Source organism: Mya arenaria, chromosome 10, assembly GCF_026914265.1.
Source record: "Mya arenaria isolate MELC-2E11 chromosome 10, ASM2691426v1".
Lineage (NCBI taxonomy): Eukaryota > Metazoa > Mollusca > Bivalvia > Myida > Myidae > Mya > Mya arenaria.
In genome coordinates, this window is record NC_069131.1 from 24,887,465 (window position 1) to 24,908,652 (window position 21,188).

At 34.5% G+C, this 21,188-nt stretch overlaps 1 protein-coding gene across 1 annotated transcript; it reads left to right on the forward strand.

Annotated features, from left to right (window-relative positions):
• The first annotated feature begins 779 nt into the window (after window positions 1–779).
• Window positions 780–19,303, forward strand: LOC128204096 (dynein regulatory complex protein 1-like). The gene is made up of 18 exons (XM_052905440.1): window positions 780–965; window positions 2,630–2,830; window positions 3,079–3,130; window positions 3,626–3,682; window positions 4,438–4,512; window positions 4,894–5,031; window positions 6,896–7,105; window positions 7,976–8,115; window positions 8,748–8,882; window positions 9,709–9,855; window positions 10,468–10,580; window positions 11,189–11,334; window positions 12,423–12,512; window positions 13,286–13,381; window positions 14,104–14,297; window positions 15,244–15,396; window positions 15,659–15,761; window positions 16,794–19,303. The coding sequence occupies exons 1-18, from the start codon at window positions 850–852 to the stop codon at window positions 16,857–16,859; spliced, it is 2,232 nt and encodes a 743-aa protein (XP_052761400.1). The 5' UTR covers window positions 780–849; the 3' UTR covers window positions 16,860–19,303.
• Window positions 19,304–21,188: the final 1,885 nt, after the last annotated feature.

The window sequence follows — 21,188 nt, forward strand, 5'->3', positions numbered from 1 at the left end:
GACTAAGACAACACAATTTAAATGTTCTTTTATACGATTTTGCATACAAATAAGACCTATAAGACTTTAACTTACCGAGAAGAAACGGTGCCACATCAAATAAGCACACCGGCGTTTTAAAGATCAACAAACACTCGGTGTTAATTAAAATGAATTATTTCTTTCCAAATCTTTTTCCCAAATATCACATTAAAAATCAAAAGACAATTATTATTGAATTAGAATCTATTGTATCGTTTACGGGAGCTACTTGTACCAACTTTTACCGTCTTTCGATATAACGCGGCCAGGGATCGAACCCACGACCACCAGCTCCGTAGGTGGACGACTTGACCACTGGGCCACGGAAACGTTAATTTGATAATAAATAATTAACTTTTAATCGCGTTATAAACGCTTATGAAAATTGTGGTCTTCAAAGACGATATTTGAGCACATTATCAACATTTGCTGAAGGGTTCCAGCTTTTGATATTTCTGTTTTAACACTCCTTATGATTTGCCACACTTTATTTCGTTATTAAAATAGTGCATTTTACAAACCTTGAGCGAATCATTTTAAAAAATAAGTAAAACACCAACACATGTAAGTATGTGGTGTTATGAATACTTGTTTCCGATATTTAAATGTTATTTTACCTGTTATAGGTGAACAATATGGCATAAAATTACCAATAACCATGAGGCAAGGTCGGAAGTGAAGTTACGAAACCGTATATATAGTGGTATTTAGCCTTTTTATATGTTTTTCTTAGGACCTTTAAGAAAGTCACGTGATTAATGGCTGCAAACACATAGCAACAGATACACAACGAATAAAAAACCCGTTTTAAACTGACACAGTATAAAAATGAGTTCCAGCGGAGAGGAAGAAGAAACCGGACCAACTGTTGACGCAGTTGACCCGGAAGAGAGAATTGCAGCCCGTAGAATAAGGATTCAGAAACGGGTTGAAGCTGCGCGGAGGTTAGTTCAATTCCACCCAAGTTGTTCAAATTGTGCCTAAACTGTCATTTGTTGCAAATACATGTCCAATTATTTGTTTTATTGTTGAAAAACTATTTTAAAGCTGCTTCGTGATAAAATTGATTTCATTGACACGCTAGCTACAATAATGAGCGATCAGGGATACTTTTTTTTTATTATTTTGACATTTCTTATGACATAAGAAATGTCAAAATAATAAAAAAAAAGTATCCCTGATCGCTCATTATGCCCATTGTTAAATGGTAGAGAGTTGTAGCGTTACAGGGAAACATAAGTTATGTTTCCCTGTAACGCTACAACTCTCTACCATTTAACAATGGGCGAAATGATATACTGAAATAATATGCATTGAGGTTGAAAAATAATGACAAAGTTGTTCAATTTTTATCCGACAGTGATCTGAAATGGATTAAATTTGTCATTAGAGTTGTTATTTTCACATTAATATATTATGGGTCACAAACACCGTTATACATGAACACAACCAGTCAGATTTGTCCCAGATTTACCGATATCGGGATACTTGATAAACAATCGACACTTGTAAGTGTTTTATGATAACTTAACATGTTTTTTGGGGCATACTGACATAACTTAATATGTGTTTAATAGTAGGCAATAATATTTTCGTAGAAATTTGAATTTATAACGGAGATAATTTCAAAATTGTGGCCGCGAGGATTCTCTGCGCAAGGACCGCTTGCTACTTTTTGCTGGGATGGTGGACGTCACGAGTCTGCCATATTAAAAAAAAAATCGTTAAAAGACTCGTTGACGGCCATTTAGGTGGACTAATTGACACGCTAGATTTTGCCACAGAAAATTGACATCAAATATTGTCCTCAGCTGGCATCATCGAAGTTAGTCTTTTGAATGAACTAGCCAGAATTCTTTACATACATGTATCAGTTGTTTCATTATAAAAGAATAGTACACTTATGTCACAATGATAGTTGTTTGCAAGTAATTATTTAAATGTGGGTACGGTACATAATCAAGATGAATGCATGATCAGTGTTGATCAGATGCTCATATTCAGATTGATCATTAAATGTTTTAGATAGTTTAGGTAGTTTATCTAATGTATTGGAATTGTATTTGTTTACATAAAACATTGAGTGATAATGCACAAATTACTCTTTTGACTGATTGAATTTGAGTGACTCCTTTTAAACTTTTCTTTGAGGGGACAGCATGCAACAACCAGAGTCAAAAAGCGCTCTCTGTGAGGCAGCCAAATTCTATCAGGATATTACAAAGATTTATCTTGTAACATTCTGATGCATATATGCTTTAATTTTTAGTAGAGAGTGCAAGTGCTAGTACCTGGTAGTCAAATGTGTATGTCATAAATATGCAGAAAATGCTGCATCAGATAAATTTCATTTCATGCAATACTCTGATTGATTTTAGTGACAACTGGTTTGTTAAAAATTATCCTCAAGGTATTCTTTATACCTAATGGTTTGTCAAATAATTGTATTCCATTCTAATGTAAAGAACATGTCCAAAACTAAAAAAAACACCAGACCCAAAATCACAGAATACAACTCATATGTAATTAACCTCAGGTCTGCTTACAGTGGTACAGTCAGAAACAATGTTTTGACAATTGATGTCTGATGTATTCTTTAAAATTTCAGAGCTGCCTTGGGTGAAGACCCAAATGAAAAGAAAGAGATTAAAGAAGAACTGACTAAGAGCAGAAAGCAGATAGAGGAGAGTCGACTTCGCCTGACGAAGCTTAAGCAGGATGGGTTTGATCTGGTCACTAACATCAGAGTGGCGGGCGATGCCCGGGAAGCCATGAGGAGAAATGAAGAAGAGGATGCTAAAAGACAGAGGTGAATTTTTATTTGTGAATTTTATCATCGTTCTTTCTTTTCTTTGTGTAAATTGAGTCGAAATCCATGTCTACACTGCCTTTATTCCATGATCTATATGTAGCTTATAAAATGATTTGTTATCTTTTTATAATGGTAGATTAAAATAGAAGTATTTTTAAAGCAGATAGGAAAATACCCCATAAGTAAATTTTATATTAAATCATGTGAGAAATAAAAGGGTTATTGTTTTGAGTTATCTTTTTCAGGAAAGATAAACTTGAACAGGAAGCAAAATCGGGAGCAGAAAGATTTGAAGAGGTAATCATAATTACAAAATTGGAATTTTATTCGTCGTTAAATTATATTTTGTTCAGTGGAAAGGCAGTTCTCCTAAAATTGACCATACAATTATTTTGTAAATCAGCAGTCAGCTGTGAATGATTTTAATCAGATGAATCAGTTGACTTAAAACAGGGCCTGGGTCAGTAGTTAAATTATAATCTTAAACACTAAGCTGGTTATGTATTTATGGTACCCCAAAGTGGGTGGAGAGTCTGTAAACCCTCCTGCATTATATTAGGTCAGTAACAAACAAATGTAATTTCTTGTTCTCATAATTGGTGGATATTGAAGCAAGAACAACAAGCATATAAAATATTATTAATAATTAAAACAAATTAAGACTTCAAATTACTGTTTGAAAATATTTTTTATTTATTAATGCAAAAATTCAAACAATGATTAAATAATTGATGTCATTGTTTGTTTGATTGTAACAGTTTTAGACCTTCATTGTGTTTGTGTTTTTTCCAGATCACAAAGAAATGGGAACAAGCATTGCAGCACTCAATTCCTCAATCACTTCATGAGGTAGGTTGTTACATTATAGCTAGCCTAGCAAGCCACACAGAAACTGTGCACTGTCAAAGTTGAATATAAACAATCAAAATAATTGAAATCTTGTCGGAGCTGAAAATTATAAAAAGCTCATTCACCGAAATGAGCACTCGTAACCCCGCTAGTCTAAAATATTAGACATGTTAAACAGGATTCTTCTAATTTGCCATATAAAAAAGACATAAAACTCCGTCACTGTACAAGTATTTGGACTAATAACCCCCCAAAGCCTTGCACTGGTAAAATTCCCCCTTGGTTTGCTTAAATTTGGATTTTATATAGCTGGTAAGGTACTCATAAAACTCTTAAGTCATTTCTTAAAATGTTTATAGTCAAAATAAAAGAAAAGTGTTAGAATTGTTTTGTCTGCCTCTTATAATCCCTATCTTCTTATTACCAGTCATTTACGATGTGTATTTATTAATCATTTTTTATATTAAATAAAATCAATGAAATAAAGTTATGATATTCTATGACCAGTGTGATATTTTGCTTATTGCTGGTTAGGTAATGCCTTTCTGCATAAATTGTAAAATCAGCCTCTCAAAAAATAAATACCTAAATCTAACTGTTGTACATTTCCTTCTAATTTATCTCATTGCAGTAACAAATCATTATAATGATATATTTATTCTCAATCCTGGCAAATATTTTGGATAGTATTTAAGAGGGATTAAAAATATGAATCTTAAGTATGAATCTCTCTTATATTTCTCTTTATTTTACAGATGTTGATGACTCAGAAAACGTCCTGTGATGCGATGATCGATGAGAAGAACAAACTGATCAACGATTTCCAACAGGTACATGTTTTAGTTCGAATCTTTTTAGATATTGCCGTAATTTTCTAATTTTGTATTTAAATCTATGCGTGTATGTCTGTCAAGACTTATTAAAAAATGCTATTTAAGTATAACATAAGCTCTTCAGAGCTTTCTAATAGATAATTGACTGTAGAGCTTAATGATAAATTATTAACTGTAGACTTTTTAGATCAATTAATTACACTTCAGAGGTTTGGGATCAGTGAAATGACCAAGAATGATATTGATTACATAATAAAGAAATTTTAACCTGAAAGTTTTAACTATTTCCAATCACTAAATGACTCGGTGTATCTTTCCGATCAATGAATGGCTTTGTCTGAATAAATTTGATCAGATATTGACTTATTTCTCTTTTAGGAACTGAAAAGCAAGGATGACCAGTATGTGAAAGATCTGAAAAAACAGGCTGATGATGTGGATCTCATGATTGAGCGTATGGAAGAACAGATTAAAAATCTCACTAAGGCTCTGCGGGAAGAGATGAAAGAAATTGAGGTATGAATTGCATAAGAATTTTTTGGTTAGAATAACTGAAAATCTTATCTTCACTGATCAGATGGTGTATCATTTTTGCCTATAGAAAATTCTGCTTTGTGACAAAAATGTGTGTTTAACTGTGCAAGTTCTTGTCAGACCTTTTTAATCAAATGTTTATTTTAGAAATAAAGATTGAAACATTATGTTAAGTTATGTGAATATAATGGTAAATAGTTTTTTTATCAAGCAGATATTGAAAATTTGTGGTTGATTTGCATGTTGAATGACTATCTAAAAATAAATAAACCGAGAGTGTACCGTACTTGAAGATAGTGCATGATGTTGATAAAGAAGACTTAAGTTTTTATTATATCACCTGGCCCCAATTTCTCGAAATTTCTTAAATCCCTTATAATATTAAGCTAAGCTCACTATTTTTATACCCCCCAAAACAAATTTTGGGGGGGGGGTATACTGGAATCGGGTTGTCCGTCTGTCCGTCTGTCTGTCCGTCTGTCCGTCCGTTTTTTTTGTCCGGGATTCATCTTTGTCGTTATTGAACAAATCTTTTTCAAACTTTCAAATATTAATGACCATGATGTAAACCTGTGCCTCCGTGGATTTGGTCAGAGTCGCATGATCCTTAATGAGTTAAATTGGGCAAAATTAGCTTTGTCCAGGATTCTTCTTTGAAGCTATTGAGCAAATCTTTTTCAAACTTTCAAATATTAATGGCCATAATGTAAACCTTTGCCTCCATGAATTTGGTGGGAGTCACATGATCCTGAGTGGAGTTGTGGCCCCTTAATGAGTTAAATTGGGTAAAATTAGTTTTGTTCGTCCTACTCCTTCGTCATTTTTGAATGAATCTTTTTCAAACTTTTAGCCATGGTGAGAACATTTGCCCCTGTGATTGTGGTTGGAATCACATGATCATGTCTCCAATTATGGCCCCTGAATAAGTTAAAATAGGCAAAAATTATACAGCTTTGTCTAGCCTAATCCTTGGTCATTTTTTCTCATTTTTTCTATAAATCTTTTTCAAACTTTCAGATGTCAATGACCATGATATGAACTGTTGAATATGTGATTTGGTGCACCTGTATTAATCAGAATGTTTGCATGGCCTTAAAAAGACCTTTAATTGATTTTGTCCTTAAAAAGACCATCAAAAGTCCTGAAGTTAGGTGCATACAGGCCTTAAATTTGTTACAATATTCGCTTTGGTGGCCTACTCCTTTGTCATTTTTCAATATATTTTTCTCAAACTTTCAGCTATCCATGACCATGATGTGAACCTTTGTATATGTGATTTTGTGCACCTGTATTATTTCCTTGGTACTCATGTGTGGGGGGGAGGTGGTGGGGGTGGGTAAACAGAAATTGGGTTGGCAGACTGTCAAATTCACCCGTCCACCTTCATTTTGGAATATCCTGTCAGGAGTCATGACCCCTTTATGGTGAAAATGAGAGAAACCGGTTTGTTATCTCCCCTGAGGTGGGTGGGAGTGGGGTAATAATGTATTGCCTTGTGCTTTCTAATGATACCATAACTAAGGCCAGGGCAAACAACCTAGACAGGGAAGGGTTGTGGGGTATTCGTTAGCCTTTGGCTTACAGTTCTAGTTGTTTTTAAATTAATTGCGTAATATTTACATATTAAAGAGTTTTTAGACTTAAGATATGAATTATCTATATAAACTATGTATTTGGGCTAATTGAAATAAGCTACTTAAGCCTGTTAAGCTTAAGAAGTTTTGAAAAACTGGGGCCAGCATATAAATTATGTTAGAGCTTGATTTGAGGACATTATATGAAGTGAAACATAAATTAAGGCTTATGAAGCTGATCAACATAACATTTTCAAACATCTTCACCCCAGATGGCATTTGTGGCAGAGAGAAACGACTCACTTGAACTCCACAAGCGAAAGTGGGAAGAGCGGATGCAGCATCGACGTGACAAAGAAGTTGAGTACATGAAGTCTCGTGAAAAACGTGTTGAGGATTACGAGAACCAGCTTCAACACTTACGTGTCCAGGATTCTGAGGAATATAACATGGTCAAGATTAGGCTAGAGACAGATGTTCAGGTATGGTTTAACCCTGAAATGGATGTACTGGTAGGGTTTTACCTAGAGACAGATGTACTGGTAGGGTTTAACCTAGAGACAGATGTACTGGTAGGGTTTAACCTAGAGACAGATATCCTGGTAGGGTTTAACCTAGAGACAGATGTCCTGGTAGGGTTTAACCTAGAGACAGATGTACTGGTAGGGTTTAACCTAGAGACAAATGTCCTGGTAGGGTTTAACCTAGAGACAGATGTCCTGGTAGGGTTTAACCTAGAGACAGATGTCCTGGTAGGGTTTAACCTAGAGACAAATGTACTGATATGGTTTAACCTAGAGACAAATGTCATGGTAGGGTTTAACCTAGAGACAGATTTACTGGTAGGGTTTAACCTAGAGACAGATGTACTGGTAGGGTTTAACCTTAAGACGTTAAGTTCAAACATGTGTAGTATATAATTAAGTACTGTATTGTATAGTTCAAAACTGTATAGTAGTGTTGGGCAAAAACTCTCTAATTACAAAGGTGGCCATACATTTTACACTTGGGGTAAATATATGCTCCTTTCAAATTTGGCTTCAGTGTTGAACTCTTATAAGTAGCTAATAACATGATAAAGCTACCATTATAGGTTGTTAAAATGTCGCATTCAGGTTACTGTTAACTAACAAAACATACATATAGTTATTTAGTATATTTGATCGACAAATTCATACATCGAAAACAAACATTTTCATAGTCTTAACATCCATGACGCAGTTACTGGCCTTTTTGATGTTTACAAGTAATAAACAAATGGGGGTCGAAAAAGGTTAGGCTAACACTTGCAAAGAAACAAAAGTTTGATTCGTGTGAATAAAGATAATGAGTTTGGTTTTTGTCTTCCTCAGCTGTTGGAGCAGCAACTACAGCAGATGAGAGCCACGTATCAGCTCAACCAGGAGAAACTAGAGTATAACTTCCAGGTGCTGAAGAAACGTGACGACGAAAACACCATCACCAAGTCTCAACAGAAAAGGAAAATCACAAGGTAGGCACCAGTCCTAGAATTGAAATGGAGAGAGAAAGTTTAAAATAATTTAGCATGTCTAATTTGCAATGTGCTAAAATTTACCTCAAAATGGTAAATTCCTGCGTGTAAAAGACTGTTCTTCCTACAATTGATAATCTGTCCTTTTTATGTTTATAAGTGTGACTATCAGCTGTCATTTCGACCACTGATTTACGAAACCTGCCAATATACCTAGTATAGTTATATGTTAGTTTTATTACCATTGTATAACTGTATAACTTCAGTCTCTATTTCTTTAACAACAATTGTGAAGAGAGTTATATTGACTTATGCTTACTCACTCTGTTTGGAGAGTGTGGTCTCGAGTTGTTGGGAAAACAGCAGTATCCAATTTTATAATACTTGGATAAGTTGTCCACAGGCTATATTTAGACTAGTTTGCATGTCCAAATGCTATGATTGGTTAAAATTAATTTTTGGATAAATATTGACCAATCAATAATTATCTTGGTTAACATTGACCAAATCAAAAAGTTAACCAGTTTTGTACAATTAGCCACAGAGTGCCAGTAGAAAACTGACTTGTATGGCTGATGTGCTTAACCACTGCGCTTACCACACAACCTTATTACCATTGTTATCGCTTGCAGGCTTCAAGACGTCCTGAACGGTCTGCGGATCAAGTGTGCGAAGCAGGAGAAACAGTACAGGGATGAGAACTCGCAGCTTAACGATGACTACAAGAAAATCATGGAGCAGTTTAAAGATTTACAGAAGAAAAATAGGTAATGGGGATTGAAGGTGTAGTTTTCATATACAGTCGAAACTTGCTATGTCAAAGTCGTTGGCACTTCAGGAAATACTTAGAGATAACAAACAATGATATTTAACATTCTATATAACTGAAAAACAGAACATGTCTAACTGGACCCAAAATATTCGAAAAAAAGTTCGACATAACAGGAATATCGAGATAACGGAGTTTGACATAGCAAGTTTCGACTGTAATATATAACATAAGTGGCCATTTAATATAGAATTTTTATACTTATTTTCAATGACCAAAAATATGATCTTTTATGCATATTTTACCATAAATACCAACTTGAAGCGCTGAATGCATAAAAGGCTGCTTAGAATTGTGCTAACCGGGTATTTACAATGCTTTGCATCAATTATTTTAAGATAAAAAAGATACTAGGAGTTTTTATTTATACCAAAAAGTGAATATGCAAGATGACATGAATATTTACTTCCATTAGAAATAAGGTACATGTTAGTCTGAGGTTCAAACTTTTTGTTGCCTGTTCTAAACACTGGAAAAAAAGTTCACAGCATACAATGCTGTTCTTTAAAGAAAAATCTTTTTCAGATTTTGAAAACACTTAAATAGGTATGAAGAATAGAAAAGTATGAAGGGGCAAAATACTTATTATTAAAACAATTTACATGAAGGAAGTCTGGTAGTGCATGACTGCTAAAATCAGGATCTCGGGGTTCGATTTGGAAGCTTTGGAGGCCGTCAGACTCTGAGAATATTGCAAAGGAAGACTAAGGCTGATATTGTGTTTCTTCTTCTTAGTATTAGAACTTCAACAATATATATTGCAGACACTTCACCCAGGCAGATGCCAACAAGTTTAACGATGTGTGGTGTATGAATGAGGAAGAGTTGAAGGACTTCGTAAGCAATGTGCTCGAGGCTGATCGCATCATCAGCACGCAGCAGATGGGGCTTGACTGGGCACCATCTGACCTGTGAGTAAACCAGTCTTAAAATCATTGATTGTTCATAATTATAACATGCACATTTGAAGCAAGTTTTACAAATCTTTCATAGGGCGAATTTTAGAGTACCGGTACTGTTCCATTGACCAGATCCAGGAATTATGTCATTTTTTAGAGCTATGCCCCTTGAGTGACATAGACAGAGTGACAAGTGTTGAAATCCTCTTAATGTACCATACTCTTGTTTTATATAAGTTAACATGGGCTTTCATTAGCCATCTTAGATTATAAACACACTCAACTTATGTCGAGAAGCCAGCTTTAGCTTTTATAAATTCGTCCACAAATGCATTAAATATGCTGTATTGTAGTTGTAGTCAAATAATTATCCTGCCTGTATTTTAGACTGTAGCATGTCTTGATAAGTCTGTTTAATATATTTTCAAGTACCCGGTACTTTTAAGCTGTATTCTAATTTTAGCATCAATTCTAATTTTTAGGTATTACCAAGTATATATTAGTGTTTTGTCACCTGAATAAACAACAATCAATCAATCAAGCAATCAACACATACTTTGGAAATTCATTAAGTCAAAACATATTATAAGTTTGAAAGGTGTCTGACTGTTGTTGTGTTTCCAGGTCGTTCATGGAGAATATTGGGCCACTGATGGAGGAGGAGTCAAAGATGTCGGGTGTGACAGCAAAGCAGGTCGTACAGGAAGTGCTCTCCGCTACGGGAGACAGGCAGACAGGTACATAGTTTGCTGAATATATAATATATATTATATACAGTCAATCCCTATTGACTCAATTTCCCTGAGAGACCAATAAAAATACCTCTAGCCTCGGAAAATTCAAGACAAGCTGGAATGTTTACCTTCAGAATAAAAAAAACGGTCCTTAACATCTTGTTTGAGCCAACAGTGTTCGACTGTACTGAATAATCTCCAGTTATAAATAAATGTGACGTGGTGAAAGGAAAGGCGTCTTGTAGTGGAAAACATGAAAAATGTCAATGTTTATTTGGTGCTTCCCTTTTTTTCATCGATTTTGTAGTTTTTCCAATGCAATTTTACACAAAATTTTGTAATTCAATCTTGTAGTTAATGTAGTGTTTTTGTTGTTAAGTAAAAACCTGAAAAGGTTTCGATTTTGTTGAACACGTAATCTATATATTATAATCAAGTTTTCTATTTATTCTGCAATTTTAGAGGGCAAAAAATTTACTCACAGATGAATCATTATGTTTGGTGTTGTCTGGGATGTTAAGTTAAGGAAAAGCTTTACAGTTGGCCATGCATATTTTTCTACAAAAAGTTCATTAATTAAGCCAAAATAAAATACTGTAAACTCATTTCAGCTGGAAGTCAGGCCCAAGATGAAGACCAGCAGTCAGAAATGAGCGACGATATTCCCGCCGACAGGAAACCAAAGAAATCGAGCATACTTGACAAAATTTCAGCTCAGACCATAAAACAGATCCTCGAGTTGCTGTGTGATGAATCGGTGAGTGTGTTGTTTTTTGTGCATGTTGAGTTAAGACACTGTAATTTTACATAAGTTATTTTGTAGCTTTCAAGCAATCCATGAGTAAGTTGTATTTTTAGCTCGACTATTCGAAGAATTAGGAGAGCTATCCTAGTCACCCGAGCGTCTACGTCGGCGTAACCACTTATGTTAAAGTTTGCGTACCACCTCAAATATTTTCAAAGTCCATTGCCATCTAGCTTTGAAACTTTGCACGCTTGTTCACCATCATGCTCCAAACCTGTACACAGGAGGAGGTAACTCTATCAAGCATTTTGACATAATGCCCCTTTTTCGACTTAGAATTTACGTTAAAGTTTGCGTACCACCACAAATATTTTCCAATTCAATTTATGTAAATATCTCAGCACATCATGTATTGCATTGAAATCTAATCCAACAGTGATTCATGCCAAAACTTTTCAATCCATACACCGAAAAGTGGCGGAATAGTCGAGCGCGCTGTCTCTGTGACAGCTCTTGTTATCTCGACATATTTCATAATATTGACAGAAATGACTTTGCTTAGCATAAATGAGTTTCAGAAACTCTTCATGTTTTGATGAAATCTAGTCCAAAAAAACATACTTGGCAGACTGCTTTTTAGTGACTAAAGTCCAAAAACATTCTAGCAAGACTTGTGTTTAGTGACAAACAAAAGTTCCATACTTGGCAGACTGCTTTTTAGTGACTAAAGTCCAAAAACATTCTAGCAAGACTTGTGTTTAGTGACAAACAAAAGTTCCATACTTGGCAGACTGCTTTTTAGTGACTAAAGTCCAAAAACATTCTAGCAAGACTTGTGTTTAGTGACAAACAAAAGTTCCAATACATTCTAGCCAGAATATTTAGTGACATTAAAAGGTTCAAAAACCCTAACTAGCCAGACTGGTTTTAAATAACAAACAATAGTCTTAAAAAACAAACTATCCAGACTGGTTTTAAGTGAGAAAAGTCTTAAAAACCAAACTAGCCAGACTGGTTTTAAGTGACATCTGAAATGAAGTAGCAGAGGGAGCCTTTTTGTGTTAACCTCACCATGTAGACATGTATTTGTTTGATTCCAGGGTTTCCTTGTGGAACAGAAGCTCAACACACTTCTGGCACCACTGGAGAAGGACGAGCAATCACTCATGAAACTTGATGCCATCTTCAGTGTAAGTTTACGTTTTATTAGCTTATTTGTGTTACAGAAAAGATACCCTCGAATTTCAATTTAAAATTTGCATTGTGAACATCAAAATGAAAAAAAAATGTATGGAATTGTCAAGGTGAAAATTTGTGTTGAAAATCTGTAAACCTCAGGCACCAATTTCTCAAATGTTCTTCAGTGTAACTAGATTAAGTAGCTTATTTCATTAAGCCAAATTAATCTTGATTTTACTTAATATAAATTAGTTTTTCTTGAAGATGATTTATTTTTTAAGTCCAAATCTCTTAAGAATGTAAATTTTACAAAAATTATTCTAAAACAAGAATAGAGAGCTTAGCTTAATCCTGTGATAAGGGACTAAAGATGTTTTGAGCAAAATGGGCAACTTTCATCAAATGAAACTTAATACCACCCCTTCACCCTCCAATTTTGTGCCAATATCTTAATTGCTTACAACAATTCTATTTCTATACAATTTATTATGATAACAGGCTGATGCTGTCCACCTTTGTGATCTCTTTTAAATCTATTCTTTTTATGTAGATTTGAAATTTATAAATAGATCCGTCTGGTAAAACCTATAACTGTCAGACATTTCCAACCATTTCAGAGTTACTCTTTATTGCCCTTCTAGTCACAAATTAACCGCGGAATCTTGGCTGTGCAAATATTAATACCCACTGTATCATTGTTTAAATTCCTATCTCTTTAAAACTATTTATTATAGATCTCAATCTGAAACCAATGCGTGTAACGTGAGTGCTTGTGTAATTGCAGGCCCTTAACATCGACACTGAAGAGGACATCCACCTCCTGGCCAGTTACTTCATGCAGCTTAAGGGGAAACCAGGACAGGCAGAGGTTGAGGAGAAGGTAATAGTTAAAGGCCAGATAGAAGTTTTGAAATTCTAATCTTTGATATATAATTTTGTTTATTTGAATTTATCACGGTCTGCCCGTGCCCATTGGCCGCATTATGGCTTGACCCCGTAGTGAAGCCATCACGACTTGGGTTGAATCAGTACTGAGAACACCATATTCCCAGTACTACCAGTTAATTTGCGAGCACTAGGCCAGGTAGCTACTGGTAACATATTTTAACTTCTTTTGGTTTGACTTGGCCAGGGTTTGATCCCGAAGCGAACGCTCTACCACTGATCTATCGGGGCGGTCCTTCAATATATTTTTAGTCATCAAAAGACTTGAAGATGAACATTCCCCCTAATTCTCACTCTATTGCCTGGATTTTTTGAAATCAATCCTTGAGAACATGTTTCTAGTGCATGGTTAGCAAGCTTGTGCTAATTTTGACTACGGTACTGTTAAAATTAAAATTTTGATTTTTTAGTATGATTTATCATGATAAATACTTAACTATTTTAATAAACATCGCCATTACTGCATTTACTTCAACTTCATGATGAGGATTTGAAATTCAAGACGTTTAACTGAAAGTGTGAAATCATTGACAACATTGATGCCACTATCAACTTTTAACTAACAAGCTTATGATCTAATTTGCATTTATTTAAATTGTTCATCTTGGTCAATTAAAACTTGAAATTAATCAACGCCTCTAAATATTTCTTATTCAGAAAGAAGATGAGGAATCAAAGACGTTTTACTCAGAGAGTGAGATGGCTGACGACCTCGATGCCGAGATCTACAAACTGACTGGCAAAGAAGGAGACGCGGTGTCAACAAAGAGCGAAACAGTGGAGCTTATAAACCCGAACGAGGTTCTAAAGGCACTCCGACTGTTTGTGGACCAGCACAGGAAGCCACAGAGGTATGTTACATCATTTATTAGTAGGTGAGACATTTTAATGCCAGGCAGTTCATCATAAATATTCTTTATAAGTCAAATCTCGATCTCAACTCTTTACCACAAAGCATCAACAGTTAATCAAATTCACGCATGTTTTACAGCGCATTCCCTCAAAGAAAAATTTGATTAAAAAAGTCAAGATTCCAAGGAAAACTAATTCTAGAGCAAATATATTATTTGAGTAAATGATAAAAAAAGCAATGAGTGGTACTTAGTTATGGTACATTTTTTTGCTGTAGAATTATTTATCTTTGGCATCTTGTCTTAAGTTATTTATAAACATAATCTATGAGAGAATGCGTTTTTTTTTTTAAAAGTGCAAAAACATATAATTATACAATTTTGAATAACTTTTGATGTTATTTGGTCAAATTATGGATTAGGTCAAGACTAGGATTGTGATTTGTCTTAAGAATGTTAGTGATGTACTGCCTGGCATTGCAGTGTATTCTTTTAATGGTGGGCCAGATGTGTTCAGTCCAATTTGTCTTGGTTTTTTCTTGTGACATAAATTTAATGTGAAAATATAAAGACTTTGCATTCAAAAAACTTTAGAAAATTATGAAATTTTCTAATTCCTCTGAAATCTGTGAAAATATTTATTGTGATTTCATGATGTTTAAGAAGAACAGACATTCGAGCAATCTATCTTTACAATATAGAGCTTACTGCATATTTTGTTGATTAGATGGATATGAAATCATAAGCTGGCCTGCCTTTAAACAAATTTAAAGAATGTTAACATTTCTCAGGCAATATTTTAAATTTACATGATAATCTAACAACGAAATCATGAAAAATCTCCAAAAAAGTCACCAGTAGAAGATATAGGCATGATTTTAATGCCTTTTATTTAGGCTCAATTTACTGAGTTTTTTTACATGAGCTTGTAAATGAATCCTTACAGAGAGAAAGGGAAGGCTTCTCAATTCAAGATCAAGTCTCTGGGTGATCGAGATGACACAGGTGACTCGGAATACTGGGCGAAGTACGCTCAGGTGATTGATAAGAAGAAGGAGCGCCTCTGGGATGCTCTACTTGAGGGACTGGAAAAATACAGGTATGTTTGTCTAGTTTGAAGTAAGTAATTTTAGCTTGTGTGGTTAGCTATGCGCCTACATGAATCAATCTAGTATTAGATAGTGCTGGTGTCCCTTTCTAGACACCAAGAGAACGTGCCCCATTATCGACAAAGGCAAGAGGTGGTGGTGGTGGTGGTTGTTGTGGTTTGTAGCAGATCAATACTAAATAAAAAAGCTGGCAGTAAATGAACAGGCAAAATGTGCTGTTAATTAACCATTCTTGAATATCCTTTCTTCCAGTGATACCCTGGGCTCAAGAGCTGGACTTATTAACGAAACTGATGCGCTAAGACAACAGAACGCCGAGCTCCGAATGTTGCTTCATCAGTATGTCAACTCCAAGGTACGTCACTTTTTAAATACCAATATTATTCAAGTGTAAGTGGCCAAATTGTGTAAATTTTAAACTAAAATTCATTAAAACTCGCAGGAGGCAATCAATTATGATTAGGAGCATTGTGAGTTTGTTATAATTACATACAAAATTCATCATTTTGTTTACGAAAATGATGCAACATTTTTGCATTTGATATAATTTATATAAAACAATTTCACATTGAGAAAAAAGATCATATTAAATGTCAAGGTCAATGGTATCCAAATTGAGTGACCTTGACATTTCACATGATTCAGGGTTACAAAAGCGTGTAGCAAGCAAATGCCAGTCTTTTGTCTGTTTGTTGTTTTTTCATTTGAAACAGCAAATAACTAAATGATTATTAAAGGCAGAGTTATGGGTCTGGGCTATTCCAGTAAAACATATAACCCACGGGGGGAGGCAATTTTTTTAAATAGTATATAGGTGGGTGTCTTTTTTCGCTTATTTCAACCCCACAAAGGTAAATTTGCTTCTGTAGGGGGGTGGCATAATTTAAAAGTGCCTTCCCTCTGGGGGTTATATGTTTAAATGAAATAGCCCTTAGGCAATATTTGTACTTAATTTCATGTGAATATCATCAAACTTTTTTAATTATGGCCAAGGTCAAGGTTTTTGCAATATGACATCATTGCGAACAAAACCAAGAATAATCATATTTTTACGATTTTTTTCTTTAAAAATTATATAAAAATCAAATCTAATTATGTACATTTGACACGTGAAACCAATGATAACAACACAAAGGCTATCACAAACCCTAGACTTTTTTGCTCAAAAACCTGATAAGTTTATAATCCAGGGATGTGGTTTGTCTGCACATTTGCAGATTTCAGCAGATCTTATGGCTCCGGAAAAAAAAAACTTACTTTTTTTACTTATTTAATTTTTAAAATTCAGTTTTGCTTTTACATGACGGGTTGTTTAGCCCTTCAGCTTCCCGGTCAATCAGAATCTATAATCATATAAATGATCAAATGTATTTTTATACATTTTCAGGTGAATGCGGAGCTAGAGGTGCCGCCGACCCGTGTTCTGCAGCTTGAGATGAACCCTCCCCGTTGATGGCCCCCATCATCCCGCTTAGACAACACATATTTTACACCTAATACCCTGTGCGGGGCCTCTCACCTAAATAATGTGACTCTTGTGCAATTTTAACTACTAGTTTTTTTCTTTTTCATTTATCAAAAATGTGAAAAAATAAACTGAATTTTGAAATGAAATGGTCTGATTTTGAAATATTAGTAACAGTGTTTGCTTTATATATTATTTGTACAAAATGGCTACAAATTTCATACATAAATTTAGCAAAGATAAAGTCAATTAACAAATGGCTTTTTGTTCAGAACTTTGTTATAGTTAACATCGTTGCTAACATCATCATTGTTAACTTTCAAATCGTTGCTGCTCTGGAAGTTTAATGGATACACATGTGATCTGCAATAACACTTACAAGATTTAAGACAGCTGTTTCAACTTTACTTGTATAACTCAAATATATGATGAAATAGCACATCATAAAATATATTACTAATCTATTAAGTTAACATGATACCGCTATCGATGTTGTTAACTTTTACAGTTCTGAGCAATCTGCCATATTACAATTTAAAGTCTATACCTGTACATTCATTTAATGACATATTTTTCTGCCATAGTTGTAAGAAAATGGAAATGATAAAACTTAAATCAACAAGTCAAGTAGCCTAAAATGAAGTTTTAATTAATTCACATAAAATAGGATACTGTACGGACGTTTATAATGTTTCAAAATTTTTGAAGAAAATTAAACTGCCCTCTTTGAACTTAGGACTTTAATGAAATGTTCAATAAAATCTGGTTTGAAATAGAAAAAAAAACATTATAAAAAGATACTTCTTTATTTTAAACACTAATAAACATGTTGACTTGTTCAAGGGCAGTGGTTTTAAGAATAATTAATGACCTTGTCTTCATGTCTCGTTAAGCTTGTTTGTAAATTTAGTTGTGTTCACCACAAATTTATCTTAAGATTGTATATCTTTTCTGTGGTTTTGTAACATCGAAATATAGTTGAAGTACTTTAATGAATGACTGTTTGTTTAATTTTGCGAGTGTGGTATTTATTTATGGATATGTGTTTTATTAAATTTTACTGTCAGAACATTTTCAAAATTATGAACACTTAGCAAGATTTCAATGGAATTTTTTAGTGGTATCACGTCTTGTATTATGATATATTTGATAGTTTATAAGTTTATACTAAAACTTGTGCATTAATATTTCTGTACAATGCTAAGAACATAATATGGACAGATTTAGTTGTTTTTCTATGAACTAAATAACCTCTTGTTACATTTTTTGTGACAATGCTTTCTTTGTTCAATACACCAACATGTATGCTCACAATTTGACTGTGACTGTAGCCAGAGAAAATCTTTTGTGTTTTCTCTCTAAAGATCCTCTTATCCGTTGACATTTTATCTGCATTTTGCGTCTAATTAAAGATGCACTTTAACTCCCCAATAAGATTTACCACAATTAATACAATTGTTTTAAATACCAAAAAGAAAGAATAAATTTCGAAAACATTAGTTCTTATGAAGGCTACCAAGACGATAGTAGATCACAGTAAATCTTTAAACACTCACCAATCATTTAATATTTTTGCATTTTCAGATATTAAGTACACTGTTACAATCTTGTTATCAGTAATTAATATTTTCTTTAAATGCATTATTTAGTAAGTTGTTAAAGGATTATCACTCAAAATGGATCTTTGTTATACATGTGTATGTGTTGATTTTGAATAAGAGTGTCACTTTAATTTGTGATTGACAGTAGACACATTATTTCTGTGAGGGGCCGGTGTTTTATATGTTTCGCCCAAGTGGGATGATTATAAAGTAGGAGAGAGAGAGAAAGAGAAAGAGAGACCAACAGAGGCTGTATTCTATAACCACCTTAGATTGAGCTTAATTTTAAGAGAGAGAATCTGAGTGTTTTGATTGGCTGTAAAATCAATTGCCAAATGATTGAATGAAATCAATGAAGCATGTCTAAGGATGAGTATAAGAACTATATTGAATACATGACCCAAGAATTTCATGATGATGATGATAATAAATTAATTTAAAGTAAAAAGTTCATCTGCTGCCAATAGTATAAAATTGGTTACATTTTTGGTTAAGTCAAAATTATTACAGATGTTTATTGATTGGTCAATATTTATCCAATAATAACCATGAACCAATGAAAGCATTTCAATGAGAAGAACTAGATAAAAGTTAACCTGTAGACAATTCATCAATGTTCTATAGAATAAGTTGTGCTTATTCATAATTATTTGATATACAAGGTTCTGTGATATACCAATGAATAATGTGCATTTAAGGGTTTTATATTTAAAAAATTATGCTTTCGTTTGTTGCTGTTTTAGGACTATTAAAAAGATCTTTGAAAAAGAGGGAAAAAATGATGAATTATTTCCTTCAAAAATACTTGTGAAAAATAAACGTGTAAAGGTTTATTTGTGTTGTGGTTTATATGGAGAAATGCTTCGAACATAATATGATAAAAAAAACACACACACAAACAGGATAAAAGCTGAAAAAAATGGAATGAAAATTTGCTTTTCCTTTTATTCTGGTATAAAATACTCAATCTTGGTGTTCACAATTTTATGTGAGCCAATGACAAATGCATCAAAATCCAGTTGAAGCGCACACCCTTTTTTTCTGTAGATCGCCAAAATTGAACCATAACACATATATGTTGCCTGGGATCTGCCATTTTGTGTTTAAAACGCCAATTAACCCAACAGTGAACATCATTAAAGTGAAAACTATTGCAAAAGGTTACAAGAGTTTTTAGCTTCTTGGAAAAAAACGCTCGTTTTCTTTTTGCTGCACGTGTGTTTCAACTCAAGCATAATCAAAGGATTTACCTCGGTAATAATACGTGCGTGATCAATAGACTAGTGAAATATGTATACTAATCAAAATAAGCCTGACAGATATTAAAAGGAAGCATTGCAGCTTATACTTTGTCTCGCTTCCGCCATTCTTACAAGCTGCTTCTGTAACTCTAAAGCGGCGTCCAACTCACTTTTTAACTGCTATCACTCTTCTTTCAAGCTGCTTTTGTCACTCTTTAAAGCTGCTTCTATCACTATTTTTCAAGCTGCTTCTGTCACTCTTTTAAGCTGCTTCTGTCACTCTTTCAATCCGCTTCTGCCACTCGTTCAAACTGTTTATATCATCTTTCAAGCTGCTTCTGGCACTCTTAAGTTGCTTGTGTCACTATTTCAATCCACTTCTGCCACTCGTTCAAACTGTTTATATCACTCTTTCAAGCTGCTTGTGTCACTTCCAAGCTGTCTCTGTCACTCTTTCAAGTTGCTTCTGCAACTCGTTCAAGCTGCTTCTGCCACTTTTCAAGCCTCTTGTGTCACACTTCCAAGCTGTATCTGTCACTCTTTCAGGTTGCTTCTATCGTGTGTTTTTCAAGCTGCTTCTGCCACTCTTTCAAGCTGCTTCTGTCACTCTTTCAAGCTGTTTCTATCACTCTTTCAGGCTGCTTCTGTTGTTCTTTCAAACTGCCTCTGGCACTTTTTCAAGCTGTCTCTGTCACTCTTTCAGGCTGCTTCTGTCACTCTTTCAATCTACTTCTGTCACTCTTTCAAGCTGCTTCTGTCACTCTTTCAAGCTGCTTCTGTCGTTCTTTAAAGCCGCGTCTGTCACTCTTTCAAGCTCATTCTGTCGTTCTTTAAAGCCGCGTCTGTCACTCTTTCAAGCTGCTTCTGTCGTTCTTTAAAGCCGCGTCTGTCACTCTTTCAAGCTCATTCTGTCGTTCTTTAAAGCCGCGTCTGTCACTCTTTCAAGCTCATTCTGTCGTTCTTTAAAGCCGCGTCTGTTACTCTTTCAAGCCACTTCTGTCACTCTTTCAAGCCACTTCTGTCACTCTTTCAAGCTCATTCTGTCGTTCTTTAAAGCCGCGTCTGTTACTCTTTCAAGCTGTTTCTGTCTATCTTTCAACCGGCTTACTATCAATATTTCAAGCTGCTTCTGTCGTTTTTCCAGCTGATTATGCCACTCGTTCAAACTGCTTCTATCACTCTTTGAAGCTGCTTCTGCCACTCTGTCAAGCCGTTTATATTGTTGTAAAGGCTGTTGTGATTTGTAAATTGTTTTACTTCCTAAAATGTGATGAACGTTGGAGCACATGATGCTAATGCAGGCTCTGCCGTCATTGGTATTTAAACGGGTGCACCGAGACGTCAGTATAACTTTTATGCACAATTTAAAATATGTGCCGAATCTTAAAGAACAATGTAGTGATACTCCGGCGCGCAGACGCCCACTGAAGAAGCTACTGACAAAGGACCGTTGATTCGTGCTGCCGCTTGAGGCG